Source organism: Anoplolepis gracilipes, chromosome 4 (genome assembly GCF_047496725.1).
Source record: "Anoplolepis gracilipes chromosome 4, ASM4749672v1, whole genome shotgun sequence".
NCBI lineage: Eukaryota > Metazoa > Arthropoda > Insecta > Hymenoptera > Formicidae > Anoplolepis > Anoplolepis gracilipes.
This window is the reverse complement of record NC_132973.1, coordinates 9,910,091-9,925,232: the sequence shown is the minus strand read 5'-3', so window position 1 is coordinate 9,925,232 and position 15,142 is coordinate 9,910,091. Positions and strand designations below refer to the sequence as shown.

The following is a 15,142-nucleotide window of genomic DNA, read 5'->3' as shown; positions in this document are numbered from 1 at the left end:
GTGAATGCAGGAAATGGAATATCGGTACGATATCGTGGGGATCGCTCTATCTTCGCGAACCCACGGCGACTAATCCTCCGTCCGGCAAATACCGTAACCGAAAAAAATGAATAGAAATAAAAAAATAAACGCCAACGTCCGCATATACCACCGTTCCAATATGCGCACGAGCGCAGGACAGCGTTTCGCGAAACACGTTACAAATTTTGATTGAATAAACGTTCGGATCGTTTCGCTTTCCGCGCGCTGATTTTTGTGGAATTAAATGACGAATACAGCGGGCGCGGAAAGATACGCGCCGCGCGCCGAAAGACAATCTATATGTTGAAATAGACACACACACACACATACACACACACACACACACACACATATATATATATATATATATATATATATATATATATATGGGGCGGATGAAATAAACCAGTTCACTGCTCCGCCTCCATCGCAGTGAAAAAGCTTCGCTTTATCACGGTATGCGCAATCATAGCATTAACGGAATTGGAACACAATTTTAAAGGTTCTTGTTTCATTGAATCCTATCTTTGATTTATTTTAATCGTACCACTTTTTTTACCTTTAATCATCAGCTCGCGTTCACTCGTGTCATTTGCATATTTATTTCATCATTCGCAAATGAAAAATAATATTAATTCACAGTATAACGATAGATCACCACAATTCATTTTCTAACATAAATCTTAATTATGGTTAATTGTCGCTCCATTTTACTATACAAGTTATACAATGTTCGGCTTGATTCGTACTGTAAATTATAGAGATTTGTGAAAAGAAATTTCACGCTTATTGAGAAATCGAGCGCGTAAATCACTCGTTTCCACCGTGTCGAAAAATTTGCCATCGTATATTTCTCTGGCGCATTAATCTTTTTTTTTTTTTATCGTTCTATCTTTGTCATTATCGCGATATATTGTCCGCGGTAAGAATATTTCATTCGGCTGTGCTTTGTTATTTGCGTTTGTGTCTCTCGAGTTTATTCGCGAGTAACGTTAACATCATCAGCGCACTCGTGCTGAGGCCAGAACGCGAACCGTGAAGGTTCTTTATTTGAACATCACCTTTTCATTTGCCGACACAATTTACTGATTGGACAAAATTTCTCTATTCCCTCGTTGCCTTTGCCATTATGTTTTGGAATTAACTCGCGAGTTTTATATGAAGTTTTGTATATTAAAAATTCTACAATAAAGAATGTTATTCCCAAGAGCATCTCGCACGGGGATTATTTTGCAGTCTACGGAGAAACGTTTACATGTGTAAATATTCCTACACCAGCAAGTATTACCAGTGTCGGGTGGCATTTTTTTAGTAACTCGTTAGGAAACTAATTTAACTTTGTAGTGGCTTTTAATGCGAACTGTATCGGCTTTATGCAACGTAGAGTCGACGCAAGAATAACGTGAGGTCCATCTTTGTTTTAAAGCACGCTAACAAAAGCGTAGCTCTTCCGGAAGTGCTCTATAGGATGAGGCGGAAATCATGGTGCAACTGAAAAGGAGGTCACGCCTCGCACAAAAAGAAGCTGAAAGTGCAAAAATAAATCTTTTCGAAACCGTGTCACAATGGCGACAACCAAATACATGACTAAAAATATATATAATTTCATTCAATTTTTATTTTATATTAATTTCATATTAAATTCACTTAACAACCCGTGATATAGCAGCATTAAAGGTAATTCAGTGTTAAATTAATTTTCGTCTAATTGTAAAAAAAAATATTATTGATTTTTTCGATTTTCAGAAAATAAATATTTTTGAAACTTATGGATAGAAAAATATATTGTTTTGACTTTTCTGTCTTGTGTACGATTTCCATCTCACAATATATACATGCCTCACTTGCTGATATTGATTCTGTGAATTCAATGTGCATTTCGACTTGCACAAGTGTGTCTTTTCGTGTGTCGTGTGTGAGAGTTGCCATGTTCACGAACGTGTAATATATATGTATGCGATGCAAAATATTTTTTCGTGATGCGCAAGATTCACGGATCAACTGATGATGTGAGCGAACAGTGATGTCAGATTTCACCGACGATTAATAAATATTTACTAATCTTGAGCGAAAATATTTATGCTTTGCTTCTCCGTTTTACTAATTACTTATAGCAGTGAAATTTTCACTGAGAAATTAACAATATAGAACATATGAGCAAGATGTAAATTTTCAAGCTTTCTTTCTAAAACTTTCTCAATTTATTTTCGATATTGCTATTTTTTGGGAAAACCCCTCGCACATATATGTGCGTTCACATTTTTTCGACACAGTAAAAAATCAATACCTTGCGGCCGAAAATTGAATTTGGACGAGTAAACAGCCTAGGGGCGCCGTATATTATAGCGTATAGATGATGTAGGGTATAGAGATTTTTAAATAATTCTTCCCTTGGTGCAAAGTGTATTTTTTATTATAATAGGAAATTTAAATGCCGTTAAAAATTTGCGCTCGAAAGAACGCGTATCGAAAAGCGTTAATGTATAGAGCGATTTACGATTGGCATCATTTCTTGAATTTAAAACGGTAGAAGGTTATCGGAGAAAGAATTATCTTGGAAAAAATCTTAAAAATTCTTAAACGATTTTCCACAAATAACTAACACAGAAAGTGTTTCGTATGATGATTGCAAATAGCTCGGTATTTTGCATAATTCCAGTGTCTGCGAGGACATTTGCAGATGCCCGGCGGAGGATTAATTTAAGCGTGAAAATCGAATTTCCGGGATGATCTTATCCACTTACCTTCTTCGTCGCTGCCGATCATGGCGTATCGCTCGTATCCGGTGAGATTCCTAACTGCTCCCAGACCAAAGTCGTCTTTGGTCCATTGAATGGGCCCCTTCTGATCGAGTACGCGGCATGGAAGCGTCACCCGACTGCCAACCACCGCGGTTTGATCCATCGGCTCGATGGCGAATCGTTGATAAACTACTTCCGTCGTTGTAAACGGCTTGTGCGTCGATACCGCTAGCGATGACGCGTTTGTTACATTCGTAGCTGCGACCGTAGTCTTCACTTCCATTGTCATCAGCAACGAGAGGCAAATTATTAACGGTGCTGTTCTTCGTCCGACTTTTCTGCTCGCGTTCCTACGAATAAATGAAAAAGATTTATTAGAGCTAGAAATTTTTATGACAATTAAATATAATTTGTGCAATATATGGAATTAACTTTTGTAATCTCGCGATAGAATTATGTGTCTAAAAGCGTACAACCTCTTGTACAATTTTATATAAAATTTCAATTAACACCTATCTATTTAAAATTCTTTATTTCTTATTCTAATTAAAATTTGATTATAACTTTTTATAAGAAAATGTGAAGTCTTTGGAAAAAATTTTTTTTTTATATTATATTCGTAATTGATTTCCTTTATTCTTTTAAATTGAACCAATGAAAATAATCATTGATTAAAATAATTATATTAGATTCGAAAAGCAATAAATATTTAATTAATCTTCAATGAAAACATATTTTGCACATCCCTCTTATTAATTATAACGGTAAGATTTCACTGAAGAATTAATAATATAGAAGATATTTGTAATAGAAAATATTAAGTAGATTTTCAAGCACTTTTTCTATTTATTTGGGATTGCTATTTTTTTAGGAAAAGCTCCTACACACATATTTGAAACGAATAATATAAATATGCAACTAAACATTTTAAAATATTACCCATTAAAATAATTACTAATAAATACTAGTGAGCTTTCATTGATTTATGATGCTATATTTTTGTAACTGAAACCTTCAACTAACAATAAATAGTTATTTACTGTTTTTGAGTGATAATATATTGATTCCATTTAAAGGCGTAAAGTCGAAACTAAATAAGAAGCTATCGATTTCTTTTCTCGAATTTGTCTAAAAGCACACTTCTCTTTGAAATTATGTGACGAATATGTAGACAGAGTGTGTGTGTGTGTATATGTGGCACACACATTCTTTCCCATTTATTTCGTCGTCTTACCTAATTTATCTTTATAGTCCCATCGGATTCAAAAACGAAGTTAGGGGGTTGGAGGGGAACCGGTATCGTAAAAGCAGCGATAAAAGTATTGCCAAGTGGCGGTAATTTAGTATTGGAAGCAAGGGTGTTTTTTATACGTGCACACACCTATACGTAGCTAAAAGTAGCACATATGGAATCGCTATTATGAGGGAAGCTCTTTTATGACGGTAATTTTGTCGTTCTCGTCGAAAATATACTGCGTCTTAACAATTATCGCGCGAAGCATTTTACGGAGTCTATTAAAACAAACGGTATATCGTAACGGATAGAAAAGAATAATCGTGATCTCTCTATTCATGGCTAAATAATTCAGAGTTTATAGCCAAGCTGTCAACTATCGTTCCTTTCCATTTAAGAGCGTTCGTTATATAAGACGACCACTGCCCCCTTTCCTTTCTAACGAAATTCCTCTCATTCCGCGTCTCTCCTCATTTGATGACAGCGGAAAGATAAAAATGCTAATTAACGCTTTCACTTGATCCGCGGCGTCTAACGAGAAAACTCGATGGCATTTTATATATTTCTATTTTTATACAATAAGTACGTTTGTTTAATTAATAATTTTGTGCAGATAAATTAACTCGTCCAAATAAAGTTAATTTATTCTAGGAAAAGTAAATAGTCGATATACTAAAATTTAATAAAATTTAAAATTAAAAAATTCATTTAATAAAAGTAATATAATAGTAATAATGTGATAGGTATATTTTAAAGGTATCGTAAAATATATTAAGATTATATAAATAAATAATAACTACATAGATAAAAATAAATATATTAAGAATCTTTCTGCAATTTTAATAGTGACTGTGCTTATTTTTTTATTTCCACTGTATTTTTATATTTGCGAGAATAAAAAGTAGATCTTGAAGAGATACAAGCATCAAGATTCAACGCTCGATTGTGATTTCATGTAGGCTGCATTCATTAACATATAACTATTAGTCTTTTTATTATCACTCGACAAAACGAACAGGAAGCATATCAGATCAGGAAGGAATCTCTCGATTGTTTCGCTGGCCGCTTAATTAATTTTCCCCGTCTCGTTTACATTCGTATCAGCTCTATCGTCCGTCTTCTAATAACGGGAACAAGATGGTACTCGATTTCATCCTTTTCTCTCTCTCTCTCTTTCTCTCTCTCTCTCTCTTCGTTTCTCTGTCCATGTGCCGCTCGTCCATCATCTATCTACGTTTCCTTCTGTATGCCGGTGTTCTTATTCGTCCCCGGTGAAATGATCGATAGAACTGAAAATCGCTCGAGGAGAGGTTCTTGAGAACGATGTATCGTTCTCGTATGTCTTGTCGGACGGTCTTCGCACAGACGTGGCGCCTCGACGTCGTCCTATGTTATCGTCGAAGCCGTTCGTTATACTTGGAGTTGCGTCTCTGTTCCCCCCCCCCTCTCTCTCTCTCTCTCTCTCTCTCTCTCTCGGTGTTCTTCGGAGAAGCAAAGTTGGAGGTTCACGAGATTCTGTACGAGCTAAGCGTTTCTTGTCGCGCCGGTGTTCGGTCGGTTAGCAGATAGAGGATGTCGTAAGACGACGCGCTCGTACGACATTGCGCGCGCGGGCTTGCTTCTTACGAGCTCAATAGGATAATAATCCCCGCCGGCGGTCGTCGCCGCCGTCGCCGTCGCCGTCGCCGTCCGCCCGAATGCTTTGAATGGAATATACGAGTAACGAGCGTAATAATAATTGCGCTTGTGCTTCGTATTCGGGACGCCCTTCCTCTCCCATGGTCCCGACGACGCCAATCTCCGAGCCAATCTCTCGACCGTAAGCGGCCCTACAACAAAGCGCGCTTCTTGACGTTTAAGCCGCTCTTCCGATCGAAACGATGAAGCGAGAGATGTATTATCGCACGATTATTTAGAGTATTTCAGATGAAATTGACACGATGCGCTGCGCGAGCCGAATAGAGTCTCGATTTTCCTCCTCTGACATAATAATAATGATAATAATAATAATAGTAATAATAATAATAGTAAGAATCCTTTGCAAGAGAGTTAAAATAAATTTGGTATCGAATGCAATTTACTCATTTGCTTGGAAAACATTTATCATATTTCGTGACGTCCGTGACAAGGCACGCCACCGGCTTACGAAACAGAATTGGGTCGTGTCGGAATTGGATGAGATACGTCCCAGGCGATTTTACCGCCAGTGATTTCACATGTAAGCGTATGTGTATATCGCATGAAAATATCGCACGCACGCGCGCGTCACGTTTAATGGATGCCTCTATCACGCCCATTGGTTTTCTTTTTTTTTCTTTTTTTTTTTTTTTTTGTCATTCTCGCGTCGGAAATTTCGAATTGTGAGCCACGAAACGAGGCGATGACGCCATGTAGGCGTATTCGTAACATTATGTCGCCCGGCTCGGCGATAAAATAGAACACGCTGATAGAAGTGTAAAACAATCAACTGCGATGTTGTCCCAGCAATTACTAGCGAATGTCGCGATAATCACTCGTGCGTAGGCGAATGCGAGCGCGCATACCCGTTCCCTCTCTCTCCCCCTCTCTCTCTCTCTCTATTGCGTTTAAATTTAAATAAAGTCACTAATCGAGACGGCGCGTCTGCCTGTCGGACGTCATGTTGCGTTCTCGTTGGCTAGAAATTTTAGCGCTCGAAAATCTCTCTCTCTCTCTCTCTCTCTCTCTCTCTCTCTCTCTCTCTCTCTCTCTCTCTCTCTCTCTCTCTCTCTCTCTCTCTCTCTCTCTCTCTCTCTCTCTCTCTCTCTCTCTCTCTCTCTCTCTCTCTCTCTCTGTTTGTCTGTCTATCCCTCTGTCTCTCTGTAAATGCATTTTGTATAGCGTCGCGTCGAATCGATCCGTACGATTTGACCTTCAAAATCAATTTTTTTTTACATTGTTACCATGCATTATATTCGCCGCTCCATTTGCGATATTTAATATTTTTTACGGTATGTGAATCACAGTAATTCTCGTGTTGTGTAAAGAATACATATTTCGCATAAAAAATTTATATAAAAAAAGCATCGCACTAATAGTCACTAGTAAATACAAAAAAAGAAGAAGAAATGTGTCCCAGTTTAATTTGTAATCATATAAATAATAAATAAATGAGATTTACCAATTTCTATCCGAGTTCTAAAAATAAATAGTTTTAATAATTAATGCGTTTCATTCATAATTCAAAGCTTTATTAATTATATCGAATCCAAGAAATTTAACGTATAAATTAATCAGAATGTTAAGTAGAAAGTTATATTTTTAGTAATATCTTACAATTTCGGAGTTTAAATTGAACGTTTTATCATCAAATCCAATCGATACGGTTTTTACATAAACATCCAATATTTATCGCAAATATTATTTTCTCGTAAACTTATCATCCTATATAATAGTATCAATATGACGTGAAATTTACCCAGCACAGTCTAGGCGCGGATCTAGTGGATCACGCCTGGCGGTGGTGGTATAATCCGCTACACACACGGTACATGTCCCTCGGAAGAGAGAATCCTCCCCCGTTCGAGCGTGGAAGACTCGCGCCGAAGCTCAACGGCGCAACGTCACCGATCAATTTGTCATGGGATGACCCAGTATCAAAGATACGAGTCCCCCGGGTCAGTGTAACGTGTTTCTGGGAACGTTGACACATGCACACGCAACATACACACACAGAACGCGACGCAATGTGGCACATACATATATGCAAACACATGATATGCGTGCGTGTGTGTGTGTATATATTATATATATATATATGTAAATATATATATATATATATTTACATATAGTATACGTCGTGTGTGCGCACGCGCGCGCACGTTTGTCGGTCGCACGACTACCTAAATATAGCTCTCTACGGCCTGTGTATACACGAATATGGGATGTATTCAATGGTTATCGCGATTTTCGATACTCCTTCCGACACAAAGTCGGAAAATATTTCGTCACACCGCTGCAGCTGACACTGCACCGGATAAGAGTGACGAGGGCGGCGCAGAATCAAGAATGCAAGAATCAATTTTCTACATCCGCCCCATTTATTCCTACTACTATATGTAGATAACGCGGAACGTCTTTTTCTTTGTTTAGAAAGATACAGTTTACGATAAATAAGTATAAATTCCTCCTGCGTACTATACATTCTAATGATCATTCTCATTTCATGTTTAGAGTTTGAAGTATTAATTTAAAAGATTTATAATTTTGGAAAAATATACGTCTCTCTATTTTACTTTAGAGTTTCTTTTCTAATATTGCTTTGATTGTATTTGATTGAAGTAATATTAAAATGTTTGTAAATTGAAAGACGACCGTATTTCGAAAGTCGAAAATATAAAAATTTGCGGTATACGAGCAGAAAAAAAAAAGAGAGAAACGAGCAAATTAACTTTACTTTGTACACTATTCAAATTTGAATAAACCGATAGTTTGTAACATCATTGAATTTTACTTTATAGAATTGCTTTCTGCCATACAATGTTCCTACATTTCAAACATTATGCGACGAATTTGCACAGAATAGAATTGGAGTTATAACCGCGGTATGCTTTCCTGTATAGAACATATCTCGAGAGTGTGACATTTATCTTATCTCCAATACAAATTCTTTCGTGAATTGGAATTCGATTTTTATCGATGTAAATTTGACTGCTAGTCAAGCTTCTGTATCATAGATTTTTACTTTGAATATTATATAATGTCGGAAAGCTCACTCGCGAACTGAATTTCTGTTAAAGACATTTTGCAAATTAATTGAAACATTTAATAACTATAAAGCTTAAAACTTGAGAAATAAGTTGAATCGGTCAGTATTTTTACATCTAACTCAATATTAATTGTAGTTTGCGAAAAGTTGACAGTAAAGGAGATTTATTAGTCAGGCAAAGCGAGAAAAATCGGATAATTTTCAAACTCTATTTAAAGTCGCAACTCTCTCTCTGCTGGGACGTTCTGTATATTTTAACACAAAATAGTGCAACCTTCACGTGCAGCTTGCAGGTCATACAGTTAGATGTGCAACCTAATTTTTGATTGGCTCCAGGGATGAGAGCGGAAGAAAGGCTTAACCTTCGATCCACAAGGAGAGAAGGTCGAGATTATACCGCAGGGACAGTTCGCCGCTGTGGGTTCGAATTTAAGCCTTATTCCATCGTCGATTCGGCGGCAGGTATTAACGAAGCCATTAGTAGTTCCTTAACTCTGAGCAACGGCTGTGCCAACACATCCAAAGTCGCACGACGAAATCGATCCGTCATGTCGCCATCATGAAAATGGAACGAATATTTGTCACGTAAAAACAGGGCGCGACGCAAAGTGACAAGAACCAAGTTACGAGAGCGCATTAGTCTTATGTAATGAAGTTCAAGTTGGAGACGCGAATTTCATCCGTTCGCGCTTATCGTGACTGAATTTATCATAACCTCTGAATTTATCATAAGAACCAACTCGTGAACCCGTGAGATTTTACAGATATCACTTTGGTTAGCTTACTAATTTTAGGATGTTCGCATTTAGCCAACAATCGATATGGATTTTTTTTTTTTTTAGTCGTCAAATTGAACGAAGCGGTCTTTTCGTACCTCTCTTTCTATCTCTCTCTCTCTCTCTCTCTCTCTCTCTCTCTCTCTCTCTCTCTCTCTCTCTCTCTCTCTCTCTCTTTCTCTCTCTCGTGAAAGACAAAGTCAGCAGACAACCTAGGTAGATTCCAAAGGTGAATCGTCGAACGCTTTTCCTCGCTCTCCCTCTTCGTGATGTGCATTCTTCGAGAAAATCGGATTATTATCGCGGAATCTATTTGGCGGTCCCCCCCTCCCCCCCCCCCCGTCTGTTCGTATCAGTATTCACGAGATGTCGAACGTTCCCCTTTCCGGGACACAACCAACTGTTGTAACGCGCCGCCATTGTATGCTTACGCAACAATCAACATTGCCTATGTGCACCGTTGCATATACAAGTGTATAATGCCGTGTGTGTACCGTTCGCGCAGTGTGCATCTCTGATGCACGGCAAGCAACGATACGACCCCGAGAGCGAAAATTCGTAAGACGAGACTCATTTCGTCGGTTAAGGGCTCAGTCTATTCTCGCAATGTGAACAATTGATGATATTTAAGAATTTTTTTAGGGACAATATTAGAAATTAATCTTTTTGGCGTTTTACATATGTATTTTAATGATATGTTTTAAATAGTACGTCCAAATTTTTACTGAACCTTAAAATTTCAAAAATTAATATTTATTATAATATTTTTCTAATCTTGAAGAAAGAAAACAATTTCAGCAAAATTGAAATATCTAATTTTAAAATGACATTACTTTGTCATTTTTCAATTTTTTTCCAATAAAATTTCACTTCAGCTTTCCAAAAATATTATTCTAAATATCCAAAATAAAACTAAACCGAATTTTTTCATTTCAAATGAAAACGATGCAGTAGCATGTCATACGTCATCATTGAATATGCTATGCGTAGAGGCTTATATTTAAAAAAGCTAATAAATAATAAAAAATATTCAAGATTTACAAATGTTATTAATGTACTTAATGTTTAAACATTAAAAATTTATGTAAAATCAAAATCAGTTTCTAATATTTTTCAAAAAGAAATTTCTAAAAATCATCAATTTTTCCTTTGCTATATAAAATAGATTCTGAAAACAACTTACGCGCGAAATCGATTCCAACGTTCTCCTTTTGGGATTAATTGTCTAATGGAAGTGCAAAGAGTGACATATATGACTTTTGTTTATTTTACGAAAGCTATTATCACATTAAAGAATATTCAATTCTACTGACCTAATACGATCAAGATTTTAAAATTAGATATTTCAATTTTGCTGAAATTGTTTTTTTTTTTCAAGATTAGAAAAATATTATAATAAATATTAATTTTTGAAATTCTAAGGTTCAGTAAAAATTTGGACGTACTATTTAAAACATATCATTAAAATACATATGTAAAACGCCAAAAAGATTAATTTCTAATATTGTCCCTAAAAAAATTCTTAAATATCATCAAGGTTTATTATACATTGCAATCTTTCTCAAGCGTAATGGACATACGATTAATTTGTTACATCAATTTTGTCAACGTGACACGTATATCGGACGAGTTTGATCTCGATAGATAAGAGCAGAAATTGTTCAGAACATATATTCTCCTTTATAATTGCTATACGTAACGTTATAAATATTTAAGTTATTTGATTTTAATCTGAATTTTCGGTCTACTCACTTAAATTGCTCGAATACTTTTTCATCGCGATGCTTACAGCGACATTTGAATACTCAAACATTTATGACGCGTTCCCGCGAGGACTTGATATTATCTTACGTCATATCTCGCTATATACATTGAATACGTCGTCTTCGTGTTGCACTGTCGATTTCGCGATGCAGGATGCAGCTCTACGCATCGCACAATCGTCGTAATCCCGCGTGCTTGCAAAAGCAAATATCCGCACGTGCAATGCCACAATTTCACTCAGGCAGAGCTTTAAGAGCACGCGCGCGCACGTAGTGTATATATTCTCTCGTTTACGATATAAAAATTCCTACTCAAAGGGACGAGAGTGTGCATGTTACATGGACGCGCTTTCATGTCGGCAATCCTTGCAAGTCTCATATTTTTGTCGTAATATGAAAATATATTTTCAAAGACAGAGATATGTATGTCAAGAATATGGCGCGTGTTTTGTGTTCCGCTTTTTTCCTCCTTCGCTTTGTCTCCATACGCTGCTTTTACTAGCGCATTATATCTTATCCAACTTCGATCGATTCAAGTCGAGTACGTATTAACGATGTCAGAGAAGAGAGAGAAAGAGAAATTTCAAATATATTTGCTTAGTTTACGACATCTAATATTGAAAATAGATAAATCGACATCAAAGTATTAGTTCACAGATTCAAATTTCTAACGTTGATATTTGCCACGCTAAGCAGTATCGAAAAGGTGTCGATATCAATAGTGCTGGTTGGAAAACACGCGGCTCTTCCTCGCAACTTTTCTTCTCAGCTGATAATACTTTAATACGCGCTATGACAGCAGGTTTGTTCTCGCGAATCAGATTTCAATAGACAGGGAGTTGATACAATAGCAATAGGATGTACGAATTCATCGCAAAGAGCAATAAACGATGTCGTCGCGTCGTTGTACACGGGACGCGTGTATATTCCGAGTGACGACACACACGTGTACACATGTACACACACACACACACACACTCTCTCAGCGCGGATACATCTGCATTGCAGAAACGAGACGACCATGCAAATTCAATATTTGCGCCGTGATGGAATGATCATGCCGAAGTGGAGGGAACCGCGTGTGTGCCTATCTGACCCAGATGCTTAAATTGTCATATGCGCTACAGTATCATGGGGGAGCTTAGGCGTATAGACGGGACGAGAGCGAGAAAACGGGTATATACTAAAGCTATATATATATATATATATCCAGACTCGTGAATCCCATATATGAATACAACCTATTTCGGGCAAAGAGTATCCTATCATGGAAAATGAGAAGCGAAATGGGCCGGAGATGAAAAAGAAAATTAAGCGATACTCAAATTTTATAAGAGAATACATCGCACAATTCTTTTCATATATATATATATATATATATGTATGTATGTATCGCGCGAGTACAACTATTGTATAACTATGATGTAGTATATGTTGCTATGGACGCAATGAGGAGTTGTATACCATATTGTTGTGCCATGATACGACGTACGCAAATCGCAATCCGTCCATCCACCACCCCGGGATATAGACACTATTCGAAGAAATCGCACATGGCATGCGATATCAGAACAACAAAGTAAGCTTTAACAATTTACAAGATTGTAACATACATCGCGATTGAATAATGAAGAATTTTTTTTATTCTAAAAATTGAATCAAGTTTTGTTAAATAATAATATTTATATAGTTATATGTAATATTGATTATAATTTGAGTATAAAAATGTGAGTATAAACAAATAAAAGAAAAATTATAAAAACAAATTCTAACTGAAAATGCTACAATGCGCGATAATTAAGAAAAAACATCATATACATATATTACGAGCTAAATATTTTCTTTCTCAATAGAGATTTTATATTTTTCAAACTAGATATTTTATATCTCTGAAAATTTAATCGAAATAGCAAATACATACATATTATAATAACATAAAGATTTAACAATAATGACCACAGTATAATAATTGTGTCATAGAACGGACACAAGCAAAACACATTAATTTCGAAAAATCAAATTATCGCAATTGTGAGCTAAAATGTACTTTTATGACAACGCGTAATTTCCATAACAAGTATATAATAAAATGTAAAATGATTATAAAATAATACTGCAACAATATGGCTCAAAAGTTATAGCAAAATTTTAATAAAATAATAAGTTACATGCATTATTTCTACTTTGATGTTAATAATGTTATTTTTCTTAATGTGCTTTTTTATAAGCAAAACAAATTTAATGTTTGTTAATTATATTCCATATAAATGAATTCAATATAAATATTTTAGATTCAATACATGTACGTCGTTCTTTTATAGTATATTTTCGTAATAATTTTGTGAAAGTGATTGAAACGACTTGAAGCGAATAAAAATAAAATTTTAATTTTTGAAATATATATTAAATTTACTAATTTTCAAATAGCTTTCAGTAACATGTTGGTATATCTAAATCTAACTGTCTTTGTTTTAACTTGTGTAAATGTAAAAAATTTTATCGCACGTTTTATATATTGATCAAAATACTTTCATATAATATGTAATAATAGAAACGTTCCATACACGTGACATATTTATTCGATGTCGAATTAGCAGAAAATTTTGTGTAATATTGTTACACAATGCATTAATAATCACTATACAAATCGAAACATTCTAGACAGGTTTTGGCACAATTCCACATTTTTTGGATAAAATCCATGTCAGTGGTAAAAAGCGATATAATTCCAGAAAAAATTGGCAAAAATTGATCTTTTCTGTTAAAAAAAAGTTTAAATAAATAGAAAATCTTTTTATCGATATCCGTCAATTGAGAGTGTATTTTTTAATTTAAGCTTTATCCAAAATAAAATCCATAATAGATTAGGAATTAACGTAACAAGTAAATTAATTTTTTTTTTTTTTGTTACAAGATGTTAAAAGTCAAACGCGAACTAGATTGATTAAAATTTTGTATTCTGTTATTATTATATTTTTCTCATTAAGCTAAAAATCAATATAAAATTTAGTAACATTTATATCTCTAAAGTTTTTGTTTTTAAAATTTCACATATTAATTTGAATTAAAAAAGACTTTATTATTATATTAATTTAATTTTTAAACTATAGTAATTAGTATGATTTATTAAAGAGCAAAAATATCTTGCATAAAGTTATGTAAATATATGTAGTGTTATACATATATTAAGTATTTTTATTTGTTTTTTCCATTTATTCCAATTTATTCCATTGGATAAAACTCAATAAGACTAGAGAAGACTTCCAAATTATTGCACGCAGAAACTATGTCGATATCAGCAGAAAACAAGTCGATAGACGAGGGCTTCTTCAACTTCCTCCGTGAAGCATTGCACATCATGCACCGGTAATATGCGCGACTAAATTTAAGCGTATAAACTCTCATCGTACAGATTCATCCTAGTTGAACCCTTGCTATTTGAAAGTTATGACATTTTGGTATTACGAGTTTCGTCTCCGAATCAGGAATCTAGCATTAAAAAGTCATAGAGACATCTATATTTACATATCTATATACATATATGTTCTCTGTGTATGCGTATGTGTGCAAATGCGCATGCTTCAAATACTCTTGTGAAATTTTTAGATTTTCATAAATTTTCAATTACTGTGATCAATTATTAAAGGAATTAAAAATAGTATTAAATTATTTAAATATTTAATTATTATTTAATTATTTGTACAAAAGAATTAACTTAGTTGACAAAAATATTGATGCGTCAACTTATTTATTCCGTGATCCCAAATGAATCGGAATAGTAGGTAATTCACAAATATATCCGATAAATCCTACTGATTTTGATATAAATGTGATTAATAAATATGATTAAACATATATTATAGAAGGGTCGCGATAATGTT

The 15,142-nt window shown here is 34.9% G+C and overlaps 1 protein-coding gene across 5 annotated transcripts in view; it reads right to left on the bottom strand.

Moving 5' to 3' along the window:
• LOC140664878 (irregular chiasm C-roughest protein) overlaps positions 1–15,142 on the bottom strand; it is a 136,213-nt gene that overhangs the window by 47,098 nt on the left and 73,973 nt on the right. For all 5 annotated transcript variants that reach the window (XM_072890471.1, XM_072890470.1, XM_072890467.1 and 2 more), the window contains one exon: positions 2,766–3,112. In XM_072890471.1, coding sequence (XP_072746572.1) covers positions 2,766–3,112 — 347 coding nt within the window. The remainder of the gene's footprint in view (positions 1–2,765; positions 3,113–15,142) is intronic.